The 24,342-nt window shown below is 36.8% G+C and overlaps 1 protein-coding gene across 2 annotated transcripts; it reads left to right on the forward strand.

The window, feature by feature from the left end:
• Positions 1 to 2,843: 2,843 nt before the first annotated feature.
• DEPDC1 (DEP domain containing 1) lies at positions 2,844 to 23,522 on the forward strand. Of its 2 annotated transcripts, XM_059689217.1 has the most exons (12): positions 2,844 to 3,036; positions 4,727 to 4,992; positions 7,996 to 8,152; positions 8,539 to 8,657; positions 9,082 to 9,212; positions 10,941 to 10,988; positions 13,958 to 14,098; positions 15,385 to 16,236; positions 16,672 to 16,844; positions 19,158 to 19,334; positions 20,623 to 20,808; positions 22,090 to 23,522. In XM_059689217.1, the coding sequence occupies exons 1-12, from the start codon at positions 2,989 to 2,991 to the stop codon at positions 22,225 to 22,227; spliced, it is 2,436 nt and encodes an 811-aa protein (XP_059545200.1). In that variant the 5' UTR covers positions 2,844 to 2,988; the 3' UTR covers positions 22,228 to 23,522. The 2 variants fall into 2 exon arrangements, with proteins under 2 accessions (XP_059545200.1, XP_059545201.1); XM_059689218.1 differs by lacking the exon at positions 15,385 to 16,236 and having other exon boundaries at positions 2,849 to 3,036.
• The last annotated feature ends 820 nt before the right edge of the window (positions 23,523 to 24,342 follow it).

Raw genomic sequence — 24,342 nt, forward strand, 5'->3', positions numbered from 1 at the left:
CAACATCACTAATCATCAGAGAGATGCAAATTAAAATGACAACTAAGTACCTCATACCTGTTAAAATGGCTACCATCAACAAATCACAAATGCTGGCGAGGATGTGGAGAAAAGGGAACCATAGTGCACTGTTGGTGGGAATGCAGACTGGAGCAACCATTATGGAAAACATTGTGGAGTTTCCTCAAAAATTTAAAAATGGAACTGCCACTTGACCCAGGGATCCCACTTCTAGGAATATATCCCAAGAAAGCTAAAATGCCAATCAGAAAGAATATATGTTCATAGCAACATTATTTACAATAGCCAATATCTGGAAACAGCTCAATTGCCCATCAGTAGATGAATGGATAACCTGGATTCTTATAAAGATACTAGTGGCCTGGTGCATGAATTCGTGCACATTGAAAGGAAATTAGAAAAAATATTTTAATATCATTATTCACCCTTTCTCTATAATAGAAGTGTCAACCAAATTCACTATCGACAATGACAGACTGAAACACACATGTGCGATTGGCGCTAGCAAGAGCTTTATATGTATCACACATGCGTGAATCAACTTAGCCTTTTATATATAGAGAAGAAACTTGCTTAATTAGACCTGCTTTCTGATTTAGCTAAACTTTTTCCAGCCCAGTGAAGCACCCCAACTTCTCTTTCAGGTAATTGTCAACAACACAGCAGTAAATATCAACACAAAGCACATTATGATTGTAGATCACACAAGGAGAACAAAGGGTAAAATATATTCTGCACAGTGAGAAAACCTGAAGTCATTTTCAAGGTCTACCATTTCTTACTTCTTTTCAGTCGGGTCAAGTTTCTAAGCTTTCTAAATCTCCATTTTCCAGCTAATGAAAAGAAAATAGGATTCCACCAAGTCTCCTACCTACCTACTCCAGGACTTCGGTGAGGATCAAATGAGATGAGGCATGGGAAAACACTTCACAAACATTTGGTTAAAGTGTAAAATGTTTGCACCTGGCTATAAAGCAAGCTGTGTTCCTGGGCTGAAGAAACTGCAATGAGGCTAGTCGTGGCTAGGGAGAAGAAGCAAGGTGTTGCTACTTGACGTCATTACCTGGTCAGAGGGAAGGACACTTAGCATATTAGCCTTTTATATAGATAGAATAGAGGCCCAATGCACAAAATTAATGCAAGAGTAGGCCTTCCTTCCCTCAGCACCCGGGACCCTGGGCTTTCCTCTGGCACCCGGGACCCAGGCTTTCCTCCAGCCCTGGTTTCATCTGGAAGGTCGTTTGGAAGGGCACCAGGTCTAATTAGCATATTACACTTTTATTTTTATAGACTAGAGGCCTGGTGCATGAAATTCATGCACAGGTGCTGGGGTCCCTTAGCCCAGCCTGCACCCTCTCCAATCTGGGACCCCTTAGGGAAGGTCCGACTGCCAGACATCCCTTTCCCAATCTAGGACTGCTGGCTCCTAACCGTTCACCTTCCTGCCTGATTGCCCCTAACCACTCTGCCTGCCAGCCTGATCACCCCTAACTGCTCTCCCCTGCTGGCCTGATTGCCCCTGACTGCTCTCCCCTGCCCCGCCACTATGGCTTTGTCTGGAAGGATGACAGGAAAGATGTCAGAAGATGTGCAGTCTAATTAGCATATTACGCTTTTATTATTATAGATGAGAGCAGTGGTTCTTAACCTTCCTAATGCCGTGACCCTTTAATACAGTTCCTCATGTTGTAGTGACCCCCAATTTCATTGCTACAAACTGAACATAAAGCATAGTGATTAATCACAAAAACAATATGTAATTATATATGTGTTTTCTGATGGTCTTAGGTGACCCATGTGAAAGGGTCGTTTGACCCCCAAAGGCGTCGTGACCCAGATTGAGAACCACTGGACTAGAGGCTCAGAGCATGAAATTCATGCATGTTTGGAGGGGGTTGCTTAGCCCAGCCTGCACCCTCTTCAATCTGGGACCCCTTGGGGGATGGCCGAACTGCTGGACATCCCTCTCCCAATCCAGGACTGCTGGCTCCTAACCGCTCACCTGCCTGCCTGATCACCCCTAACCACTCTGCCTGCCAGTCTGATTGCCCCTAACTGCCCTCTCCTGCTGGCCTGATCAACCCTGGCTGCTCTCCCCTGCCCACACCATGGTGGCTTTGTCCAGAAGGATGTTCAGAAGGATGTCTGGAAGATGTCAGGTATAAGTAGCATATTACCCTTTTATTATTATAGATGGTAAGTAGATGTTTTTAGGGGAAGCAATTTGGCAAGTTCCACATAACCTTCCCAAAGTCCTTACTGTGTGTACTTATGAAAATCGCCTCATGCACTGAATAAAGGGGGCAAGGGGGTAAACCTACATTTTTGCACTGGGGAGAACGGAATTATGGCACCTGCGTAAAGGTACCCGGCTGACAGTACTGCAACAAATACCACGGAAGATTTTTAGAAGCAAAACCAAGGGGTTTTTCGGGTGAAAGCTATGCCTCTGGGATGCGCTGTTTTGCATGCTAACCACAACTCAAGATCCTTGAATAGCCAAGGTTTGCTTTTTCTTTTCAATTTTCAAATTCCCTTAAACCAAAGGCTGGGCTTCAAACAATCTGGTCTGGGAAGAATCCCGCCTCACCCTTCCTGAGTGTGGGAACTTGACTCCGCCTCGCCCACGACCTGGAGAGGGAGAAAGGAACAGCTCCAAGGAAGGCGGGTGAGGCCGGGAAGCCGTCCCACCAGCCCGGCCCCAGCAGAGCGGTGAGTACCAGGCACCAGGCACCCGCGCCGTTCCTGGGTCCGAAACGCCTCCGCCGCCCACGCCCGCTGCGCCGGGGCGGCGCGTCACGTGACCGGAGGCGTAGCCAATCAGCGCAGCCACTGCGTTATTCAAATCGGCGGCGCGGCCGGCGGAAAGCCTGGCCACACAGTCGGCTGGACCCGGCCGTAGTGTCACCTTCCACCGCCATGCACCGCGCCCCGCGCTGACGGACCTCCGGGCCGGAGGGGGAAGGCATGGAGAATCGGAGTGTGCCCCCGGGTCCTTATCGGGCCACCAAGCTGGTAAGCAGAGCCCGCCGGCGTGATGGCCGCCACCATCTTTACGGGAGAGTGTTGGTAGTTTTACCTGGGCGGAGAGAGGGCGCCCAGAGCCACTGGGTGCGCTGGAAGGAGATGGAAACAGCATTAAGGGGGATCGCGGAACCGCCGCGGGGCAAGTCTGTCCCCCTCGGTTGCTGCGAGCAGCCCGCGAAGGCGCATCCTACTCCCGCCTTGTTAGGGCTCCTGCCCGGGCAGCCGCCCCCCACGCCTGGTTTCCTGTACCCACGGGCTCCGAGAAGAATCCCTAGGAGTTCCGCTGCTTTGCGGGGTCAGACGGGGCGCGGGCCCGAACCTGGCAGGTTCGTTCGTGTAGCGGGCTCTGTAGAATTGAATGCAGACGGACCAGCCGAATGCCAGTAGGTAGCAGCTGACCCTCTCAAAACGAATACGCCCGGCATATTTGAGGTTCCATCCGGAACACTGCGGGGGCATCGCCTGGTTCTGTGACCTTAGGGGAGTCGCCTGACTTCTGGAGCCTCGGTTTCCAGGTAAAATGTGGGGCTGATAATGCATGCCCACCCTATGATGGCTCTGGAGAGGACATGCATGTGAAAGTGTGTTACGATATGTAGAATAAGAAACAACGTATCCAGAGGATCGGTTGCAGCCCGTGATGTTTGCTGAATAAGTAAGTGAAATGTGGAGGTGTGGGAAGCAGGGAATGCGGACCTTGTGTTTTGAGCGGTGGGTGAGATTTTGCGTGGTGCTGTTGGGGCCGCATAGGTTAGATCCGTGATCACACAGCCAGCAGTGGCTAGGTCGGGCTTACAAATAAGATTTCTTGACCTCTGTAAGGTTGTTCAAATAAAAAGTGGGTGTTTAGTCTACCCCTCCCACCACGTTCATGCTCCACAAACCTAAAAGTTTGGGTGATTTGAGGGCCATTTGGAAAATGTGCCTTTTAAAACTGTAGATATATCACAGTGTCATTAAATACACAATGGACTTAAAATTTACTTAATTCACCCCATCTGTTCCATGTTCAATATTGGAATCTTCACATAAGAGTTACTATAATAAATATATAAGCTATTTTAATATTAAAGGTGTTTCACCAGTGAAACTACTGCCTGCCATGAGTTTCGTTTGTGGCCAGCCTAGTAGCTACAAGCTCAGGTGCTAGAGTCCATCAAACCTGGGTTAGAATACCTGGGTTCATCACTGAGTTGTGTGACATTCCTCAAATTATCAAATCTCTCTGTGCTTCTCATCTAAAATTGGGATAATAATGTTCATAGAATTGCAAGAATTAAAGTGAAATGATTAATGTAAAGCGTAGCGTGCTACCACCATATTATTAGTATTAATTGAGGTGTGTTTTTTTTAAAAAACACAGGAATAAATACTTCCTCTTTCTAGAGAACTAAAGGATAGGTTCATTGCAGGTCTTTGTTATTCCTAGGTTTCCTAAATAAGCCAACCAGCCAATGAAGTGTTTTTATTCAAAAAACTTATATGAAAATATTATCACAACAGTAGAATTAAATTTGTATGAGATAACAAATTTTCAGTAATAAGGTGAGTGATTTCTTTATGAAATTTTATGATGTAATCAGATGTAAGTGAAAGAATTTCCTTTGTCTAATTTATTTTAAATCAGTAAGAGATTTCATTTTTGTTGATTTTTTAAAATATTTTACTTCTTTTGCAGTGGAATGAAGTTACGACATCTTTTCGAGCAGGAATGCCTCTAAGAAAACACAGGCAACACTTCAAAAAATATGGCAATTGTTTCACAGCAGGAGAAGCAGTGGATTGGCTTTATGACCTATTAAGAAATAATAATAATTTTGGTCCTGAAGTAACAAGGCAACAGACTATCCAATTATTGAGAAAATTTCTTAAGAATCATGTCATTGAAGATATCAAAGGGAGATGGGGATCAGAAAATCTTTATGACAACGGTCAGCTATTCAGGTACTGAATAAAGAAATAACTGGAAAACTGAATTACTTAAAGTTTAACTCCACTTCTAGTACACTGTTACTAAAACAGCAGCTTCTTTTCTGTAGAGAAACTGCGCTTAGTCTGATTAAAACCATTTAGAGAAGTTAAAGTTAATAGCTGCACAATTCAAACTTTTAAAATGTTGGATAGTATATATAATAAAACAGGGAATTGAGGAAAGTGAGATATTAGCACTTCTGAAAGCTCTATAACATTTTAAGGACAGATCATTATTAATCTCATAGATTAATTTCATAGATTTAAGAATTACAAGACAGATTATCACAGATCCTTGTCTTCAAGTACCATGATCTTATATAATTTAAGAATGCATGTGATAAGATAAATATTAGCAAACTTTATATAATAAATAACAGAAGAAACATACCACTGATGAAAGAGAATAATTAAGTGTTTATTGTGTATCAGAGACCCTGCTTTATGACTTACATGTTTTCTTATTTGTCACTGTAATAGTTAAGAAGGGTAGGTGTTAGCTCCTTTTTATAGATGCGGAAGCTGAGACTGTGCTCTAACAAATCATGTTATCTCTGTCTGAATATGTTCTTCCACCTTGAAACACTGTACCCACTTATCAAACTACTAAATACATTTCTCATGTCAGCTCTATTGTAGCCTTTTCCATGGAGCCTTGCTGAGTCTCTCAGGCACATAATTGCTTTTTCTCTCATGCACCCAGGAGTCTTTGTTATATTTCCATTAAAGTAGGTCTTCGGATTCTAATATCCATGTTTTTTTTCCTCTGCAGAATTGGTACTTTTCAAATGAAATATCTTAGAAATGGATTCTTGCCTATGTTATCAAAGATGACTTATGTCATACAAATGAACTGCAATAAGGGCTATATGAACAGTTCATTTTGTATAACACCCTAGAAATCTTTCATCTCTTAAGGACTCCTTAGTCACCTTGGTGGGCTCCTTGGCTGCTGCTCATCCTTTAGTTGTTACTGGTTTGCAAGGTCCTAGACTTTTCTCCACCTCTCTCCCTAAGTAAACTTATGCTATGCCTTCACCTGCTTTTCTTAAGACTTGCAAAACTCCAGCCAAAATATCTCTCCTGAGTTTTAGCCACTTTTTTTTTTTTTTTTTGCCAATTAGGCACTTCAAATATAGCAAGTAGAAAATCACTATCATCGAAAGAATGGCACTGTCCTCCCTTTAGATACCTTGACTCCCTCCTTCTCCCCTTTAAATATGATTTAATTATAAAACAATTTCTATTGTGCTGCCTCAGTAATTCTCTGTTCTGTCCACTTTTCTCTCCACTAAGAATGTTCTTTTGGTTAGACCATTATTCTCTCTTAACTGGAATTCTACGTAACTCTTCAACTAGACCCTCTGCCTTAGTATTTTACATAGCAACTATATAGTACATAATAAAGTTTTCCAAAAATGTATAAGACCTTCCTGGGGGAAATTATAAAATTGAAGATAATAAATGGAGAAGGATATCCTCTTCATGAATGAGAAGACTTAGTATCACAGTCGCTTTTTCATAAATTGATAAATACAGTGCATTTTTATTCAAGGCCTCTATCTATATAATTGTTTTTGTTGAATTTGACTAGCAGATTCTAAAGTTTACTTAATAATGTAAAGGTCCAAGGCAATTTTGAAGAACAAGGAGGGAAGAATTGCCTTAACCTGGTATCTGGGCCTAAATTGAAACAATTAATGGAGAATACAAACCCATACATATATGAGAAATTGGCATAACATATATGAATTAAATAACTATATATGAAAATACAACTCTTATGAGATAATATAAGAAAATATTTTAGGATGGAGGAATAAGAAAGAACTTTTAAGGTGACTTAAAAACTTATGCATAAATTAAATGTATGATAAAAGATACCACTGAGTGAAAAAAATACCAAACCATATACTGTTTTTGTATGTTTATTAAAAGTATAAAAACATGAACAAGAAAGAAATATGCTAAGTATAGGTTAATGATTTCCCTTAGGAAGAGAAAACTAGAATAAGCAAATATTTCTTTCATTAAAAAAAAAAGATGCCCTGGCCGGTGTTTTCCAATGGTTAGAGCGTGGGCCCATGCACCAAAAGGCTGTGCATTTGATTCCCATCAGGGGCAAGTACCTGGACTTCAGGTTCGCTCCCTGCCCCTGTTAGGGCAGCCAGTCACGTCTCTCTCAGGTCATGTTTCTCTCTTTCCCTCTCCCTCCATCCCTTCTACCTTCTACTCTCTCTGAAAAGCAATGGAAAAAGTATCCCCAAGTGACGATTAAAAAAAAACGCATAATGAGATATTTGGTTAAATGTTAATTGCATTGGTTGATGGTTACATACATAGATGTTTTATATTATTTTCTGTATATATGTTTTTGTATATTTGAAATATTTATATTAAAATAAAAGGAAAAAGCTATATAATAATAAAGTGGCCCGGTTGGTGTGATTGAGCATCAACCCATGAGCCTAAAGGTCCCCAGTTCAATTCCCAGTGGGGGTCACATGCCCAGGTTTTGGGCACAATCCCCAGTAGGGAGTGTGCAGGAGGCAGCCAATCAATGTTTCTTTCTCATTGATGTTTCTATCTCTCCCTCGCTCTCTAAAATCAATAAAAACATTAAAAAAAAAAAAGTAACAGAGACCAACTTCTGGAAATTAGAGCAGAAAATATATACAAATTAGATAACTTGGGGAAAATGTAACATTCTAAACTATTTTATATGTAAATGATACCTCCCCAACATAATTGATTTAATAATAACCTTGAATTACCCAGAAATAAATTTAAAATAGCCAGTGTACTAAAGAAAGCAGGAAACTATTAAAGTAACTTTAAAGGTTTAATGGGAAAAATCTATGTAGACTTTTCATTCCTTGATAATGTAAATCAGATTTTTATGTGATTTTTAAGATAAACAAGCAGTAAGTTTGTTTCTGAACTACATTATTTAATTGCATATTATTCTTAAATCAGATTTCCTGCAAATTCTCCACTTAAAACTCTTCCACGAAGGCATCCAGAATTGAGAAAAAACAGCATAGAGAACTTTTCCAAGGATAAAGACAGTATTTTTAAATTACGAAACTTATCTCGTAGAACTCCTAAAAAGCATGGATTGCAATTCTCTCAGGTAAAACATCTTTTTTACTAATCACTAGTTTAAATATAACTACTATGTGCTTAATAATAGAATCATTAAAAGTAAATTATTTTTTTAATATTTGTAGCCAGTATTTGACACTCTTAACTTTCATTATACTTTAAGAATGTGTGGAACTCATAGAAACAGTAATAAAAAGTGGTAGTGAGACATACTTGAAATAGTAATTATATGATTTAAGCGTGTTTTATTTTAAATTTATTTGAGTGTGATTTGCCCAACTGCAAAACCAAAAGCTTTATGTTACATTATTTCATCAGGTAACACTTACCTCGGAGATCCACATGGAGTGGGGTCAGTTCAAAATATCCTTAATTTGAACATAAGATATTAACCCAAAGTAATTCTCTTTTCAGGAAAATATTGAAAACATGAACTGTGAAAGAATCAATGAAGATCAAGAAAACTCAGTTGATAATAGAGAAATAAGTCAGAAAGATATTGAAGAAGTTTGGAGATACATTATTCTGAACTAGTAAGCTAAAACAAACCAAGTTCCACAGATGTTTAGAATTTTAATTTTTCTTTTTTCATCCATATATGCTAAAGCAAAAGAGCAGTTTAATTCTCAAAGCTTAGAACTTAACCTGTATATGTGTTTCTTAGTGTTTTTGCTGTAATTCTAGGATAGTAGAAATAGAATGTTTTCAGTATGATTTGGTGTGGTGTTGTTTTTTAATTGTAGCTGTATATTAGAATATATATTGGAATCCTTAAAAATTATAAAAATAAATATTTTTAAAATTAGATACTAAATATAAGCCTTCGAAGTCTGGTTTCAGGAAAAACAAAAACAGTATACTCTGAGGGCTTTATTTGTTTGCCATACCCTTTCATATTTATATTCTATTGTACTTATTTTATGGAGGAAAAATGTTTGTGTTCTTTCTTCTCTTTAGCCTTCAAACCATTTTAGGAGTGTCATCCCTAGAAGAAGTCATAAACCCAAAACAAGTGATTCCTCAATATATAATGTACAACATGACCAATACAAGTAAACATGGAGTAGTTGTACTACAAGACAAATCAGGTTTGTATCAATAAAAGAAGTTGGACTCTTTTTAAACTTGCAAAGAAAGGTGATAGCTATTGTAGGGTGCACAGAGACCACAGTGTAGAAGGCAGAATAGTTTAATTGAAAGAGCATCAGGGACACCATTGCTTTATCACAGGTGCTTTAGCAATCACAGTGGAATATTTTTTAAGTCAATATCATATTATTTTAGCTCTTAGGATAGATTCATTATTTTTTTTAATGGCATGGTTAAACATCCAAAAAAGGGTATCTATATATATAAAAGCCTAAGTGACCGAACAACCCGTCAAGCGGTCACTATGATGAGCACTGACCATCGGGGACAGATGCTCAATGCACAGGATTGGGCTCCCTCCTGTCTGGGTCAGGCCTGTGGGGATCAGGCTCCCTCCCTTCTGGATCAGACCTGCGGCGATGGGGCCGAAACTGGCTCTCTGAAATCCCCAAGGGGTCCTGGATTGTGAGAGGGTATAGGCCAGGCGAGGGACCCCACCAGTGCACGAATCAGTGCACCAGGCCTCTAATACAAATATAATTAAAACCATTGATTAGTCACATTTTATTGAAGACCTATAATGTGCCAGGCATTGTCCCCAAGATTTAGTGATAAACAAGAGGGAATGGCCATGCCTTCCTGGAGCTTACATGAGCATATAAACTTAAAGGGGTCAAGACATATGCAAAACTGAAGTAACACAATAAAATAAGCCCAACCTCTCAACACCAGCACTCTAAAGAGCACTGGCTTTGTATTATGTATATGTTTTTTATATTATTATATACATTTATATAATGTATTGATTTCAGATATAAGATAGGAAAATCGGAAATAATTCAAGGCAGATACATTAGAAAATATTACAAACAGTATATCAGTAAATGCTCTCAAAATGTCTTTTTTGTTTTTCATCCTCATGGGAAGATATGTTTATTGATTTTTGAGAGAGAGGAAAGAAGAAGGAGAAACATCAGTCAGTTGCCTCCCACATGCACCCTGATGGGGGATCAAACCCCAAACTTAGGTATGTGCCCTTATCGGGAATCGAACCTGTGACCTTCTGGTGCACAGGATGGCATTCCAATCAACTGAGCCATCCAGCCAGGGCTTGAGTAATTTTTTAATAATCAATTGCTATTTATAGAATTAATTGAAATGTATTACTTTGAGTTTCTTTTTGTATGCAAGAAGTTTGAGGTTTTAATTGTAGGAACAAATAGTAAATGTCAAAACTTAAGAGTTATGTTACATATGCATTTGGCTTTGGACCATTCCAGTGGTCCAAAATAACTGTAAAATAACTGTATATGCTCTCATCCAAGCTTTCTATTCTTTATAACTATAAACGTTTGAAGTCAAGTGTTTGTATGGTTTTTATGTTTGTATCAAAAAACTGCTGGATTTTATGCAGCATATTTCATTTAGTGATAATGAAAAGATTTGAAGCAGGCCTCACTGTGAAAGCACACTAATATTCAAATATATCTTGTTTCAATTATAGGTCTCTCTCCAGTCAGTATTATTAATGTAATATAGCTTTAGTCAGAACAGAAATGAGGATAAAGTAAAGATGGTGGTAATGGGTAGAGATTAATGTTAATTTATTCCTAACCACCTCCCATAAAATAATTAATCCTTGATTTGGGGGTAAGTATTAAGTTTTAAATATACTATCAAAAACGTTGTGAATTACTAAACAATGTTCATAATTTTTTTATGTGTAGATGATCTTCCTCATTGGGTATTATCTGCCATGAAGTGTCTAGCAAATTGTAAGTTAAACAATATGTATATATGTTTTATATTGATAGTGTTTAATAAGAACAGAGAAATATTTTTAAATAATGTATTAAATTTCTGATAAAATTAAAGTATATAATTTATTTTGATGTTTAAATGAAAATCTAGTAGAACTGGTTACATTTCTTTCCATGTGGAGTATGTTATAGAGCCCTTAATTTTTTCTTTGCAGATGGTGATTTTATAATTCAAGCTCATAATTTATAGTTCAAGTTTCATAAATCATAAAATCCTAGGCTAGAAGATCTCAAATGATTTTTTGGTATAATCTACATCAGTTGTCTAAGTAAGAACCAGAGTTCAAATAGCAACTTGTAGGTAAAGCAGCTATAAATGGAAAGTTTCAATCAGAAATGAAGTCTCATTAAATCCACTTCAAACCCCTTGCCATTGTACACAGCTATAACATTCAGATGTTCCATGAACAAGCTTCTACTCTATAGGATATACCGGGGATAGTCAACAGGTGTGCTGCAAGAATTTTTAAAACATGCAATACCTGACTATTTAGTCAGAGGCACTGACCTCTTTTCCCTTAAACTGTCAAATAAAAAAATGATAATAGTCAACACAGGAATAGCTATTTGGCGTGAATGCCCTCTCTTGAACTGTAAATATATAGATCATTTAGTAGTGTTGTATCTTATTGGGCACATCTCATAATGAGGTTGTGTCTGATTGGTTAATTCTTGGTATCAGAAATCCTTATATTCAAGTATAGCCACTTACATTTTTTAAAAGTTACTTTGGAGCAAAAAGATGGGTAATTATTATTATTTTTTTGTAAGTCAATCAAAAGTATACACATATTTTTGTGAGATCGGCAAAAAATATATTTTATGGTATGCCGCAGAATTTTAATGATTAGTTTATGTGTAGATGAAAAGGGTTGAAAATTGCCGAGATATACTAATGAGACTTTTGTGAAAAAAAATCTGTTACTAATCAGCAAATTATTTTTTAACATTGTCATCAAGCTTTTTTCACAGTGATCAGTGATAACTGATTTTTATAATTTAAGATTCCAATCAGGTACAAAAACCTAATTGCTTTCAAAAGCAATTTGAAAAATTTACAGAGGTGTGTGAGTCTAAATCATCAAAAGTTGTTTAATATTTTAATATTTTATTACAAAGGTATTTTTCTAGTCTTTATAAAATTACTATTTTACTAATGTTCAATATAAGTATATATTCCCTTGTTGTCCACTGGGTGTCAATATGACAAAATAACAGAACAATAATGTATATTATAGAAAGATTTTATTTATTAAATCGAGGTAAAGATCTTGGTCATAATCTTAAAATTTTTGAGTTTTTCTTTCTACCTTCCCCCTACCTCACTGCCCTCCACTCTCATACCTTGGCTCATGGTTTGCAAGTCAGATAAGCATACTTCCAGGTATTTCTCTGATGACCCATCTTGAGAGATTTGTGTCTTCCCTTTCTTCACAGTCCATGTTATACCTAAATGATACCAAAAATGTAATTTACTGAATTCCACTTTAATGAGAGTATATGTAGCCAAGTATTAAGACTTTTACTTGTTATTTAATCTCCCACAGTTATCCTGTCACATATAAGAATTAGTGGTCAGTATACTATTACATTTTTTTTTTCTAGAAAGAAAACCTACGCTTAGAAAAGTATTCTAATGCATAGATTCTATAACTATAAATTATATAGTTTTAATTCCAGTAAAATGTTTCATCTTAGAAAATTTCTATTAATTTTTTATTCTACATATTAAGAATATTTCTTATATCCTCCTTAGAAAAAAGCTTATTTGCTCTACATAAAACCCATATCAGCCTCTGCTATTAAATGTGTGTGTAATATATGATTTGTTTTCTTTAATCCTTTTTTTAGTGTGTGTACGCACACATGTGGAGCCATACAAAAGTTTAGAAACAGAAATAATAAATCATTTGGATTTAGGAAGAGAAGGATTTTAACTTGAAAGATAGCACGCTCACTCTCAATTACTAGGCAAGATTTAACCTCTCAGGAATCTTTTTTTTTTTTTTTTTTTTTTTGTAACTATGCCTCCAGATCCCTAAGGCAAGCCCAGATCAGTGTTTAGAAACTACTAGATCAGTAAAGCAGAAACAAACATTTCTAGGTCAGTAGTTCCAAGCTCCCCCTCCATAGATTCTCATCTGTATAGAGGAGTTTTTATTTTTAATAGGCACATTGGATGATTTCCATTATATAGTCCATGGACCACACTTGAAATGTTGGACCTCAAGGTCCTGGGTGCTGCTCTCACTTTACATTGCTCTAAGCTAAGGCAAGCATGGCAAACTCAAAGGCTAACATGGGCCAAATAAACAAGGCTTAAGTTTATGTGGGCCGCAAAAAACCCAGAAGTTTCAATTTTCATAGAAACATAGGTTTATTTCGATAGAGACATGCTGAATACAAAGGGCTGAAATAAATGAATAATCGTTAACGTAAAATAATAGAACATTTTAATGAAAATTAATATTTTTTCTTGAGCATTAACTTACCAGACATTGAATAACTGCATAGATTAATAAGTGTAACACAAATATAATCAGGCAAAATTTATTCATGAAGATGTAAATTTGCAAAGACAATTTGTAGGAATTATTTGTATTATCCAAATATTCTTTGCTTTTTAAAATGAATTGTGGTAAAATTCCATTAAAATAAACGTCCCTAATGCTTTTAATATATATTTCAACTTTTGCTTTATATGCAGTTTTTCGGGCTTATAGATATTTAAAAAATGATAGTAATTGCAGTGACTTCTGCTGAAAAGATGATGAGAAGGAATGAGGTGTGCACAACCCTTTAAATGTTTGAACTGTGACAGAATTTGTTGTTAACATAGTTCCTTCATGAAACACAGGTTTCATATTTTATATTTAAAAATCTGTTTATAAATATCACATATTTTTTTGCCTTTTACTTCTTAGGGCCAAGAAGTAATGATATGAATAATCCAACCTACATTGGATTTGAACGAGATGTATTTAGAACAATTGCAGATTATTTTCTAGATCTCCCTGAACCTCTACTTACCTTTGAATATTATGAATTATTTGTGAACATTTTGGGTATGTATGGATTTTACTTATTGTTTAAATTTATTTCATTAAAGTTTTCAAGTCTCCCATAATTTACAATATCAAAAAATATAGTATAGGTAAATATGAAGGCAGCAAGCTATAACATATTTTTAAATTCAGAAATATTCTGATTGCTGTTGTATTGTTTTCCAATAATTTATATATATCAATCCAACACCAATTCTCCACATCAATCAGGTGTCCTACAATTCAGTTTATTTTTGATACTAGCCAAGACCCCACAAGTTAAAGAAAAAGTCTGATACAGGCTACCCATTGTTAGTGCAGACTCCACAGATTAAGGACTGAGTTCCACAAGGCTGCTCTAACTTCAGGCTCTATCTGAAAATGAGGTCCTCAGGTTCACTCACTCTCCACCCCTCCCCACCTCTGGCTAACTACCAATCCAGGAGTTAGCATGAAACCCCTCAGGCTGAATAATTCACTACAGGGACTCAGAGCTCTGGGAAGGCCTTTACTTAATGATTACCGTGTGTTATAAAGGACGCAAGTCTGAAAGAGCCAAACGGAAGGAGAGACATAGGGTAAGTTATGGGCTGTGCAAAGCTTCCACGCCCTCTCCAAGAGTGCCACCCTCCTAAGCACACCCAAGTGCTCACCAACCCGTAAGCTTCCTTAAACTTATTGTTTCAGAGTTTTAACCGAGGTTTCACTACATAGGCATGATTGATTAATTCATTCATTGGTTGTTGGTGATTACATTACTTCTCCAACCCCTTCAGGGAGGTCTGAGTTAGGGCTGAGGATTCCAACCTTCTAAACAAGGCCAGCCCTAAGTCCCCTCTTTAGCATAAACTCAGATTGCTCTAATAGGCTTATTATGAATAACAGAAGATTCCTTTCACTCCAGAAATTCCAAGGATTTTAGGAGCGCTCTGCCAAGAACCAGAAACAAAGACCAAATACATATTTTATTATACTTTATGTTAGTTATAATTAAGAGCTTTTTAATACTTTTAGACTGTGAGCAGATATTTTAATGTATTTGATTCAATCCATTTAATTCAAGTGTTGAAATAAATTTTAGTTATTGGTATCACAAATTGAAAACTTCTAGTCAGTCTTGCACTTTGTAACTGAATGTTGCATGTGTCCTGTTTAAGTGGCTTCTGAATTCAGCAACTGCTATTTGTATTATACTAACAATATGTACTATAGTGATGCTTTATTTTTTTAACTTTACTGTTGTTTTTGTTTTATTTTTGTCCACTGTCATACAGTTGCATCTTAATTTTTGTTTCATTTCCTGGTAGTTGTTTGTGGCTACATCACAGTTTCAGATAGACCCAGTGGGATACATAAAATCCAAGATGATCTACAGTCTTCAAAAATCCTTCACTTAAACAGTTTGAATTCCTTCAAATCAACTGAGTGTCTTCTTCTCAGTCTGCTTCGCAAAGACAAAAACAAAGAAGAATCAAATACTACTGAGAGACTGCAGATAAGCGATCACGGATTTCAAGAAAAATGTGTTAAGAAAGTGCAGCTAGTTGATTTAAAAAACAGAAGAGCCAGTGCTAATGACATAATAGGAGGAAGCTGTCATAGTTTAATAGGCTTAAGTAGTATGCATGCTTTATCTTCTAATATCAAACCAAGGTGCTATTCTTTAGAAGGAATTATAGATTTGCCAGGGAGTTCATGTAAAGAGGTCTCCAATGTCATCCATCAATCTATTCTGAATATAGAAGGACAAAATAATAAACAGTTTTTAGAGTCTGAGATCAAACAGGAATCCATAATGAATCTTCATTCGGAGGAAAGTATTCAAAAGCCACTCTGTGTTGGTTTTAAGAGAACCTCTACTATGACTGTTCAAGACCAAGAGGAGTTATATAATGGGAAAAGCAAGTCAAGACAGCTTTGTAGATCTCAGAGTTTACTTTTAAGAAGTAGTACGAAGAGGAATAGTTATATCAATATGCCAGTGGCTGAAATTATCATGAAACCAAATCTTGGACAAGACAGCACAAGTGTGCAAACAGCTATGGAAGGTGAACATGGAGAGTTTAGTGCCACAATCAATAAAAGACTCTGCAAAAGTACAGTAGAACTTTCAGGAAATTCTTTACCTTCAGCCTCTTCTATGTTGACTGGCACACAAAGTAAGGTTGATGCTTTCATTGCACGTAATATTAACTGTTAGTGTTTACTAACTATTTTTGCTTGCCTGGCTTTTCTTCTCTAAAATTGCTTTTTTCTCCCTCCAAAAAGAAAGTTTCTTACTGTAAAAGACTTGTCATGATATAACCAAGATTTATTCTACTTACCTAAAGCACTTAAGTTCCTTTTTTTTTCAATTTCACTTATTCTGACTCATTTTAGTTGTAATAACTATAGGATGTTAATACTCAAATAAGTTATGAAGAAATTAATGAGAATCTTAATCATGCTTTTGAGGAATGTGGAAATTTCTAGTTAAAAGAAATGAAATATAGAAATATTATTTTACTTTCTTTAAGTAACTCCATATGCTAATAATATGAAAGCAACTAATGTTATTGATTATTTTTTTCGGGGTTGGGGACTTTGCTTTCTAGGTTTGCTGCAACCTCATTTAGAGAGGGTTGCCATCAATGCACTACAGTTATGTTGCTTGTTACTTCCCCCACCAAATCGTAGAAAGCTTCAACTTCTGATGCGCATGATTTCTCGGATGAGTCAAAATGTTGATATGCCCCAACTTCACGATGCAATGGGTACAAGATCACTGGTAAGTTGATTTCTTAAGGAAACAATAAGCCCTGGTTCATAAACAAAACAAAAAAAGGAAACCAAACCATCTAAAAGTACTACTTGAGTGTTGTCATGGTCTTGACATCCTCGTTTCTTAGGTTAGAAATGCTCTTAAAAGGCTAACATTTCCTAGAAATAAAATGTTGACATATTAATCCTTTGTGCCCAGTCTGTTATACTTTAACATCCTGATCTTTAGTCTGAAAATTTTGCCTCTTCACTCATCCTGTATCACTTCATAGTCGGACCATATTATATGGCATTTCTGTTTGGTGGGAAGGAAGAGGAGATGTAGGTGTTGTTGGAAGCTTAAGGGCACTAACTCTGAAGCAGAAAGTTAATGGAAATGCATGTATAGTAAATCTTAATGTTTCAGAGATTGCGGTAAGCTGTATTTGATGAATTATGTGAATTAGAATGGCACATCACTGTGGTCAAGGAGTTGAAAGGTACTACTATGTAGCCATCTCAGGTTCTATATGAGGATGAGGGCAGAGGTATTTATGTGCAGATATTGATTGCAGTATGAACTCTTAAATGTAGTCTCCTCTCGTCCCTTCCCTTCCCTTCTCTTGTCCTCCCCTCCTCTCCCCTCCTCTCCCCTCCTCTCCCCTCCTCTCCCCTCTCTTCCCCTCTCCTCTCCTCTCCTCCTCTCCAGAGCTAATTCTCCTCACAATGGAGTTTCAATTTACAAGAGGTTTTTGTACCAAGGGATTTGGAGCTAATCTCTATTTTTCCACTCATCAGGGACAGTTCTTTTACAATAATAGACCTCATATAAGGAGGAAGAATTATTCTTGAGTAATTGTAGCACCACCTTTTGAAAAAAGGTATTTTGTGAAAATAATTTGAGAGACATGAGTAGAAAGGAGATAATTTTGTTTTTACACTTTTTGAGTGCGAGGTTATGGGACATCTGAGTGAAATTTATCTAACAGAATGTTGGAAATGTGAGTCTGGTGAAGAAAGTTCAGGGCAGAAGGCAGATTTTTGGAAGCGGTAGTAGTTGAAGCTATGAGAGTAAATGAGCTCTACAAAGCTGAGAAAGAAGAAGAAAACACTGAGTACTAAGCTTTGGAGGGAGCTAGGAAACCTGCCTGATATGCAGGAATAAAACCAAAAGTATTTCAATTCAGTATGCTCATATATTATGTGAAAAATACTTAAAACAGAATTCTGATATTCTAATTATTTTAGAATGAGGTATGCATGTGTGTGACTTATATAAGCTAGTGGATTATATGGATATTGTTATGCCCAGATTTCAAGATCCCCAATTGACCAACAGGGATCCAGCCGAGTCCGATGCAAAAGCAGAGAGTCTTTATTATTATTACAGACCCGGGTCTGGCTCCCAGCCTCTACCGATGCAACGGCGAGATGAGAGTGCCAGCCCCGTGGGAAAAAAGGGGTTTTAATAGGGGGGTGGAGTGAGGGGAGGAGAGAATACTGTGGGCCCTGCCGATTGGCCAGGTGCAAGTCGGGTCTTGTTACACAGAATGTGGTCATATCTATGGCGCGCATGTCCCTTGATTGTCATTGGTTAGTTTAAAGAAGTCCTGGGTGTGGCTAGCAGAGGCTTGGCTTCCGGGAAGAAGCCTTGCCGAGCACATGGCCAAGGTAAGATGGAGGGCGTAGCCCTTACCCTGGGGCAAGATGGAGGGCGTAGCCCTCGCCCTTTCAGATATGAATAAGAGTAAATGAGCTCTGACATATAAAATGTATTCCAGAATTTGAAGACTCTTTGTAACCATTAACATTTATGTTATATTAGAGGCCTGATGCATGAAATTTGTGCAAGAGTAGGCTTTCCTTCCCCCAGATGTTGGCACCGGCTTCCCTCTGGCACCCAGGATCCGGGCACCCCTCCAGGACCCAGGCTTCCCTCACAGTCTGGGCTTCATCTGGGAGGTCATCCGGTCTAATTAGCATATTATACTTTTATTATTATAGATAGTCTCCTGGTTTGTGTTTTTGTGAGGTTAATGTAATAAGTCATTGCTCTCTAATAGTCTTTAAGCAACATATCTATATGGTATTAATGGGACCTATGGTCTTTGCTGACAAAATTGTAACAAACTTAAAAGTTAAGCCTTTCATAATGGAATAATATTAAGGAAATACATAACAAATACTTTAAAAAGAAGAATAGACATTCTCACCTTTCTAATAAAATTATTTTTCTCATTTTTAATCTGAAGCCTGCTTATCATGTGCTACCCAGAAATTACTGTTATTACAGCACATAAGACCTTAGGTTTTAAATTCACATCTCTTAATATGTTTTCAGATGATACACACGTTTTCTCGATGTGTGCTATGCTGTGCCGAAGAAGTGGATCTTGATGAGCTGCTTGCTGCAAGATTAGTTTCTTTCTTAATGGATCATCATCAGGAAATTCTTCAAGTACCCTCTTACTTACAGGCTGCAGTGGAGAAACATCTTGACTACTTAAAAAGGGGCCTTGTATGTATTATATAAGTCAGACTTATCTGCATTAGGTGCGCTCCTGCCCAGGTGCATACCCTGCGCCGCCTCCCCCTTCCTCCAACCCCTCCCTTCTCCCCTAGGTGCCTCACCTTTACCTTCCACACTTCTAAGCGCCAAGGGCCCTTCCTTTGCCTCTGTAACTTGGTTCCTAAGCCCACTTCTTAGACGAATTACTTCTACCTCTGTGGTTTTTCAAAGAAATATTCTCTTATAGTTTGAAACAAACAAAAATATTCTCTGCATTAAGTCAGTTGCAAGTGGCAAACTCATCTCAAACTAGCCTAGTCAGAATGGAACACTTTATCAGCTTACATTAATAACCTCTAAAAGTCAGGACTGTAGACAGAATCTGGGGAGTCACATAGCAATAGGACTCTCTTTTCATCCTTCTGTTTCTTATTTCCATTTTGGTCCTGTATTTGACAAATGGCCCTTCAACATGATGGGAATATGACTGATTAAAGCTCTTGAGTTACAAACTTATATTTGCAATCCAAAGGAAAAAAGAGCAGTCCTCCATCTCCAATTTGAAAAGTTCTTAGTATGGACTCTGGCCCAATCTAGGATATCTAAATGCATAACCTTTGGGTGATTGAGAGTGAGTAGCTTGGAGAGAGGACCTTGTTCTTCAAAAAAGGTCAGGATTGTGAGTGTACAATGGGGAGGAACTGTTTACAAGGAGGAGAGAAGACGTACTGAGCAGCCAAAAACAACAGATGTCTACTACATTCAGTCTTTGGCTACCCAGCACATATATTCATGTTTCTTCCCATACATACCATTCTAACATTGCCCTGCTTACAATTACAACTATCCCCTATATTTTCTTTTTTTTTTTCCAACAGGATGTATGGGCTCAACCCATGTCATTGCACCTCAAAAACAGTAGAAGAGTACTTTTAACTGTTACTGTGTCAAATATTCATGTTTTAAGATGCATTAAAATACCACTTCAGTTAATGTTTTGTAGTTAAAATAATAAAATCCATGATTAATAGTTATAATGATGGTAGCTACTTTTATTTAATACTTCTTGTGCTAAACACTTTTTATATATTATTTCATGGAATCAGGGACACTTCACACACCAAGAAAAGTTAAAATACTTACTGAATCAAAGCTGGTAGGTTATGGAGCTGAAATTTAAACCTTAAAGTGTTGAATGTTTGGTGGCAAAATAATAGGTACTAAAAGCCATCAAAAGAACACTTTATCAAATAGGAACATGACCAGAATTAATAGACTATCATTTTATTCACTACAGATTAAAAATCCTGGAGATGGACTGATTGCTCCTTTGCCAACATATTCATACTGTATGCAGATTAGTGCTCAGGAGTTTGATGAACAAAAAGTTTCTACCTCTCAAGATGCAATTGCAGAACTTTTGGAGAATATTATTAAAAGCAAGAGTTTGCCTTTAAAGGAGAAAAGGAAAAAACTAAAACAGGTAAGAGGATGAGCAAGTTCTCAATCATGTAAATAATTTTTAAAATGCTGTTGCTGATTATTACTTAATAACACTTAGCATTTAATTTCTCGCTTTAATATTTTTTTTAATATTAGATATATAAGCTGCATATGACTACCTGCCTGGTTTTACTCTTTGCTCTTAAATTTTAATAATAATAATAACAGTTACACTCCTTTACTTCTAGTGTTCTGTATGATTATAGTTTGGATTAGGATGGTAAAACAATTACAAAATTTGGATTATATTACATAACTTTTAGTGACTCATCATTACCATTTAGAATTTTTAGCTCTACATCAAGAACCAGTCGCCACATGATTCTGATAAGTTCAATTTCAAGTCCCTGAAATATAATAGACACCTGTAACCTTCATAGGCTTTATCAGTGGGAAGGAAGAAGATCTGGAGATTAGAGGGAGATTTAGCAGAAGAGAATCCTAGAAAGTTAATACTGAAATCTTAAGAAATCTTACAGTGTACCTTTTATATATGAGAAAGCAGAGGGAGAACAAGAATAAGTTGAAAGGTATTCATCTCTCTAATACAGTCAAACCTTATTTCTTGAATGTCTCCCATCTCCAACAGTTGGGTTCTGGACCAAGTTGTACACAGGAAAACCGTCTCAATTGTCAACCAAAACTTCAGTTTTTGCCCTGACAGCCCTTTCATGCTGACAACTCAGCATGACAAAAAGTGTCTCTCAGGCAACAAAGGAGAGAATGCTTTTGTTGCGATGATGATTAGCACAATTTTAAAACAAAGTGGCCATCAAGAGTGCTAATGTTGCTAAGGGTGTGAAAGTGCTCACAAAACAACCACCACAAGCAAATGAATAGGTAGAAAAGCTGTTGTTGATTGGATAAAGGAAAAGCAGTTAGCATTTTAGAGGTATATAACAAATTCCTTTAAGGCTAGTAGGCGTGGTTCCATAAATTTAAGAAAAGAAGTGTTTATTTATAGGTTAACAGTACTTTAGACTTAGACATGTACTGTATATAAGAAAGGTTAAAATAGAATCAATTGGGGGTCTGGGATGGATTAATTCAATTTACATTATTTCTGATGGGAAAAAATGATTCGGTTTTCAAACAAATCACTTCTCAAATAGGCTTCTGAAACCTTGACTGAATTAAGTTCAAGAAATGAGGTTCCACTCTACATCTTTGATGAAAGCACAGAATTAATTTAAAATATATACTTGCTTCAGCTAGAATAATAATGTTAAATAACTCTCTAAGTCTTTATGTCATTTTTAAGTTTCAGAAGGAATATCCACAGATATATCAGAAAAGATTTCCAACCACGGAAAGTGAAGCAGCACTTTTTGGTGACAAACCTACAATCAAGCAACCAATGCTAATTTTAAGAAAACCAAAGTTTCGTAGTATGAGATAATAACTGAGTTACAAATTATATAATACTTATGAAACTTAAGTAAATAAAGCCATATCTAAGAATCCAGCTACTTTTTAAAAAGGAAACCTGTTTATTATGTAGTTTTTTCCTAAACAAAGCACATTGTATAAGGAAGTGCCAAAATAGTTTTTATCAATGTGAAATTGCTAAGAAACTAGTGGATCCCAACTGAGAGAAAATAATAATAGATGATACCAGATATTTTAATAGAAATCAATCTTTGTTTTTTTTATAGAACTATCTGGAAAAGCTATCATCGTGTGTACTAAAATTATATTTACTTGAATTTTAAAACTGACATGTTCAGTAAAATTAAGCTCTAATTCTATTTTCAAAAGAAAACTCAGCATGTGTACATATGGATATTAGCTTAAAGAATTAGTTGTGTAGAGTTACTTTTGTTTTTAAGAATGTGAAGAATATTTGAAAACTCAATGAATTCTCAACTGCTAAATATTGCACTCATTATTTTTACTTTTGATCTATTTATATATGTATGTGTTTTTAAAATGTGTATATATAGACTTTGGTTTGCCTTAAAAATGTATCCTAATTGCTTCAGTCATCATTTCTTTCAGTAAATATGTAAGACAATCATGTATTCATCCATAAGATATTTATTTAGCAACTACTACGAGCCTTTCATTATTTTAGGTATGGAGAGACAATGATGAATAACGTAAAACCTCTTCCCTTAAAGTATTTTCTAATTAAGGGAGATACACCTAACAGATACTTAAAAATAACAATACACCCACCCCCCAAAAATCAAGTCATGGGGAGTCCTTCAGCTGAAGACTGACCTCTTTGATTATGAGACAGTTCTCTAAGCTAGTATTTTGTATTTTTCAAACTGTTACATATTAGAATCACCTGGAGAGCTTTTAGTAATATATTCTTAGGCCCTACCTTATAACAATTAAATCCAAATTTTGAGGGGTGGTATATAGCAGCAATTTTCAACCTTTTTCATCTCATGGCACACATAAATTAATTATAATATTCTTTGGCACACTGAAAAATCTTATTATATTTTTGCCAATCTGACAAAAAGAAGGGTATAATTCTGATTCAGTCACTCTGGACAGCTATTGCTGTGTTGGCTGTTGTTTTTTTATTTGACAACCTAAGGAAAGAGAGGTCAGTGCCCCTGACTAAATAGTCATATAGTGCATGTTTTAAAAGTTCTTACGGCATACCGGTTGAAAATAGGTGGTATATAGTATAGGTATCAGTATTTTTCAAGTTTCTATGTGATTCCAGTATTCAGCCAACTTTGAGAATCAATGCCCAAAACACTTTGTAAAATAAATGTCAGGCTGGGGCACACTGGCTTTTTATTAGAAGAAAATCTATAATAAAAGGGTAATATGCTAATTAGACCAGATGTCCTTCCTTCCAGACAAAGCCACTGTGGTGATGGGCAGGGCCACAGCAGAGACCCCCAGCCTCAGTGCGGTGGTGGGCAGGGGCCAGGGCCAAGGCCCTTGCACGAATTTCGTGCATCAGGCCTCTCGTACCAGTATAAATGCCTCTCATCTTAACACATTTCGTACCGCTCAGGAGTTTTCTCGTGTTTCGCGCGCCATCTGTTAAGGACCGCTCACAAGTGTTCTCGTTTTTCACGCCCATGGAAAAAGGAGCGAATCTAGATACTTATGTAAATTTTGTTTGGTCCCTCTTCATAGAGGAAAATGTTTTACGCAGTACCATACGTTAAAAAAAGTACTAGGAACTTTAATTGTTTAATTGTTTTTGTAAATAAAAATGTTATAATTATTGAAAAACAACACCTAAAGTGCATTATGATGATTTAAATAACGTGCAGTTTGCCCAAAAAACGTGTGGTCCCTGGCGTATGTCTTAGAGATTTCTATGCGGTACGCAATGTGTTAATACAAAATTCTCAAATATAGGTTTGATTTGGCACAAACTCAAAGCAGTTTTCCTTCCCTATTTTATTGCAAGATTGTTTAATATCCATTTCTTAAGTGTAAAGATATACATAAGCCTGGGATGTAGTAAACACTTATTCAATGACTTTTTGATTTCTCAATGTAATGTACTATAAAATGATAATGTTCTATTTGAAGT

This window comes from Myotis daubentonii, chromosome 3 (assembly GCF_963259705.1).
Source record: "Myotis daubentonii chromosome 3, mMyoDau2.1, whole genome shotgun sequence".
Taxonomy (NCBI): Eukaryota; Metazoa; Chordata; class Mammalia; order Chiroptera; family Vespertilionidae; genus Myotis; species Myotis daubentonii.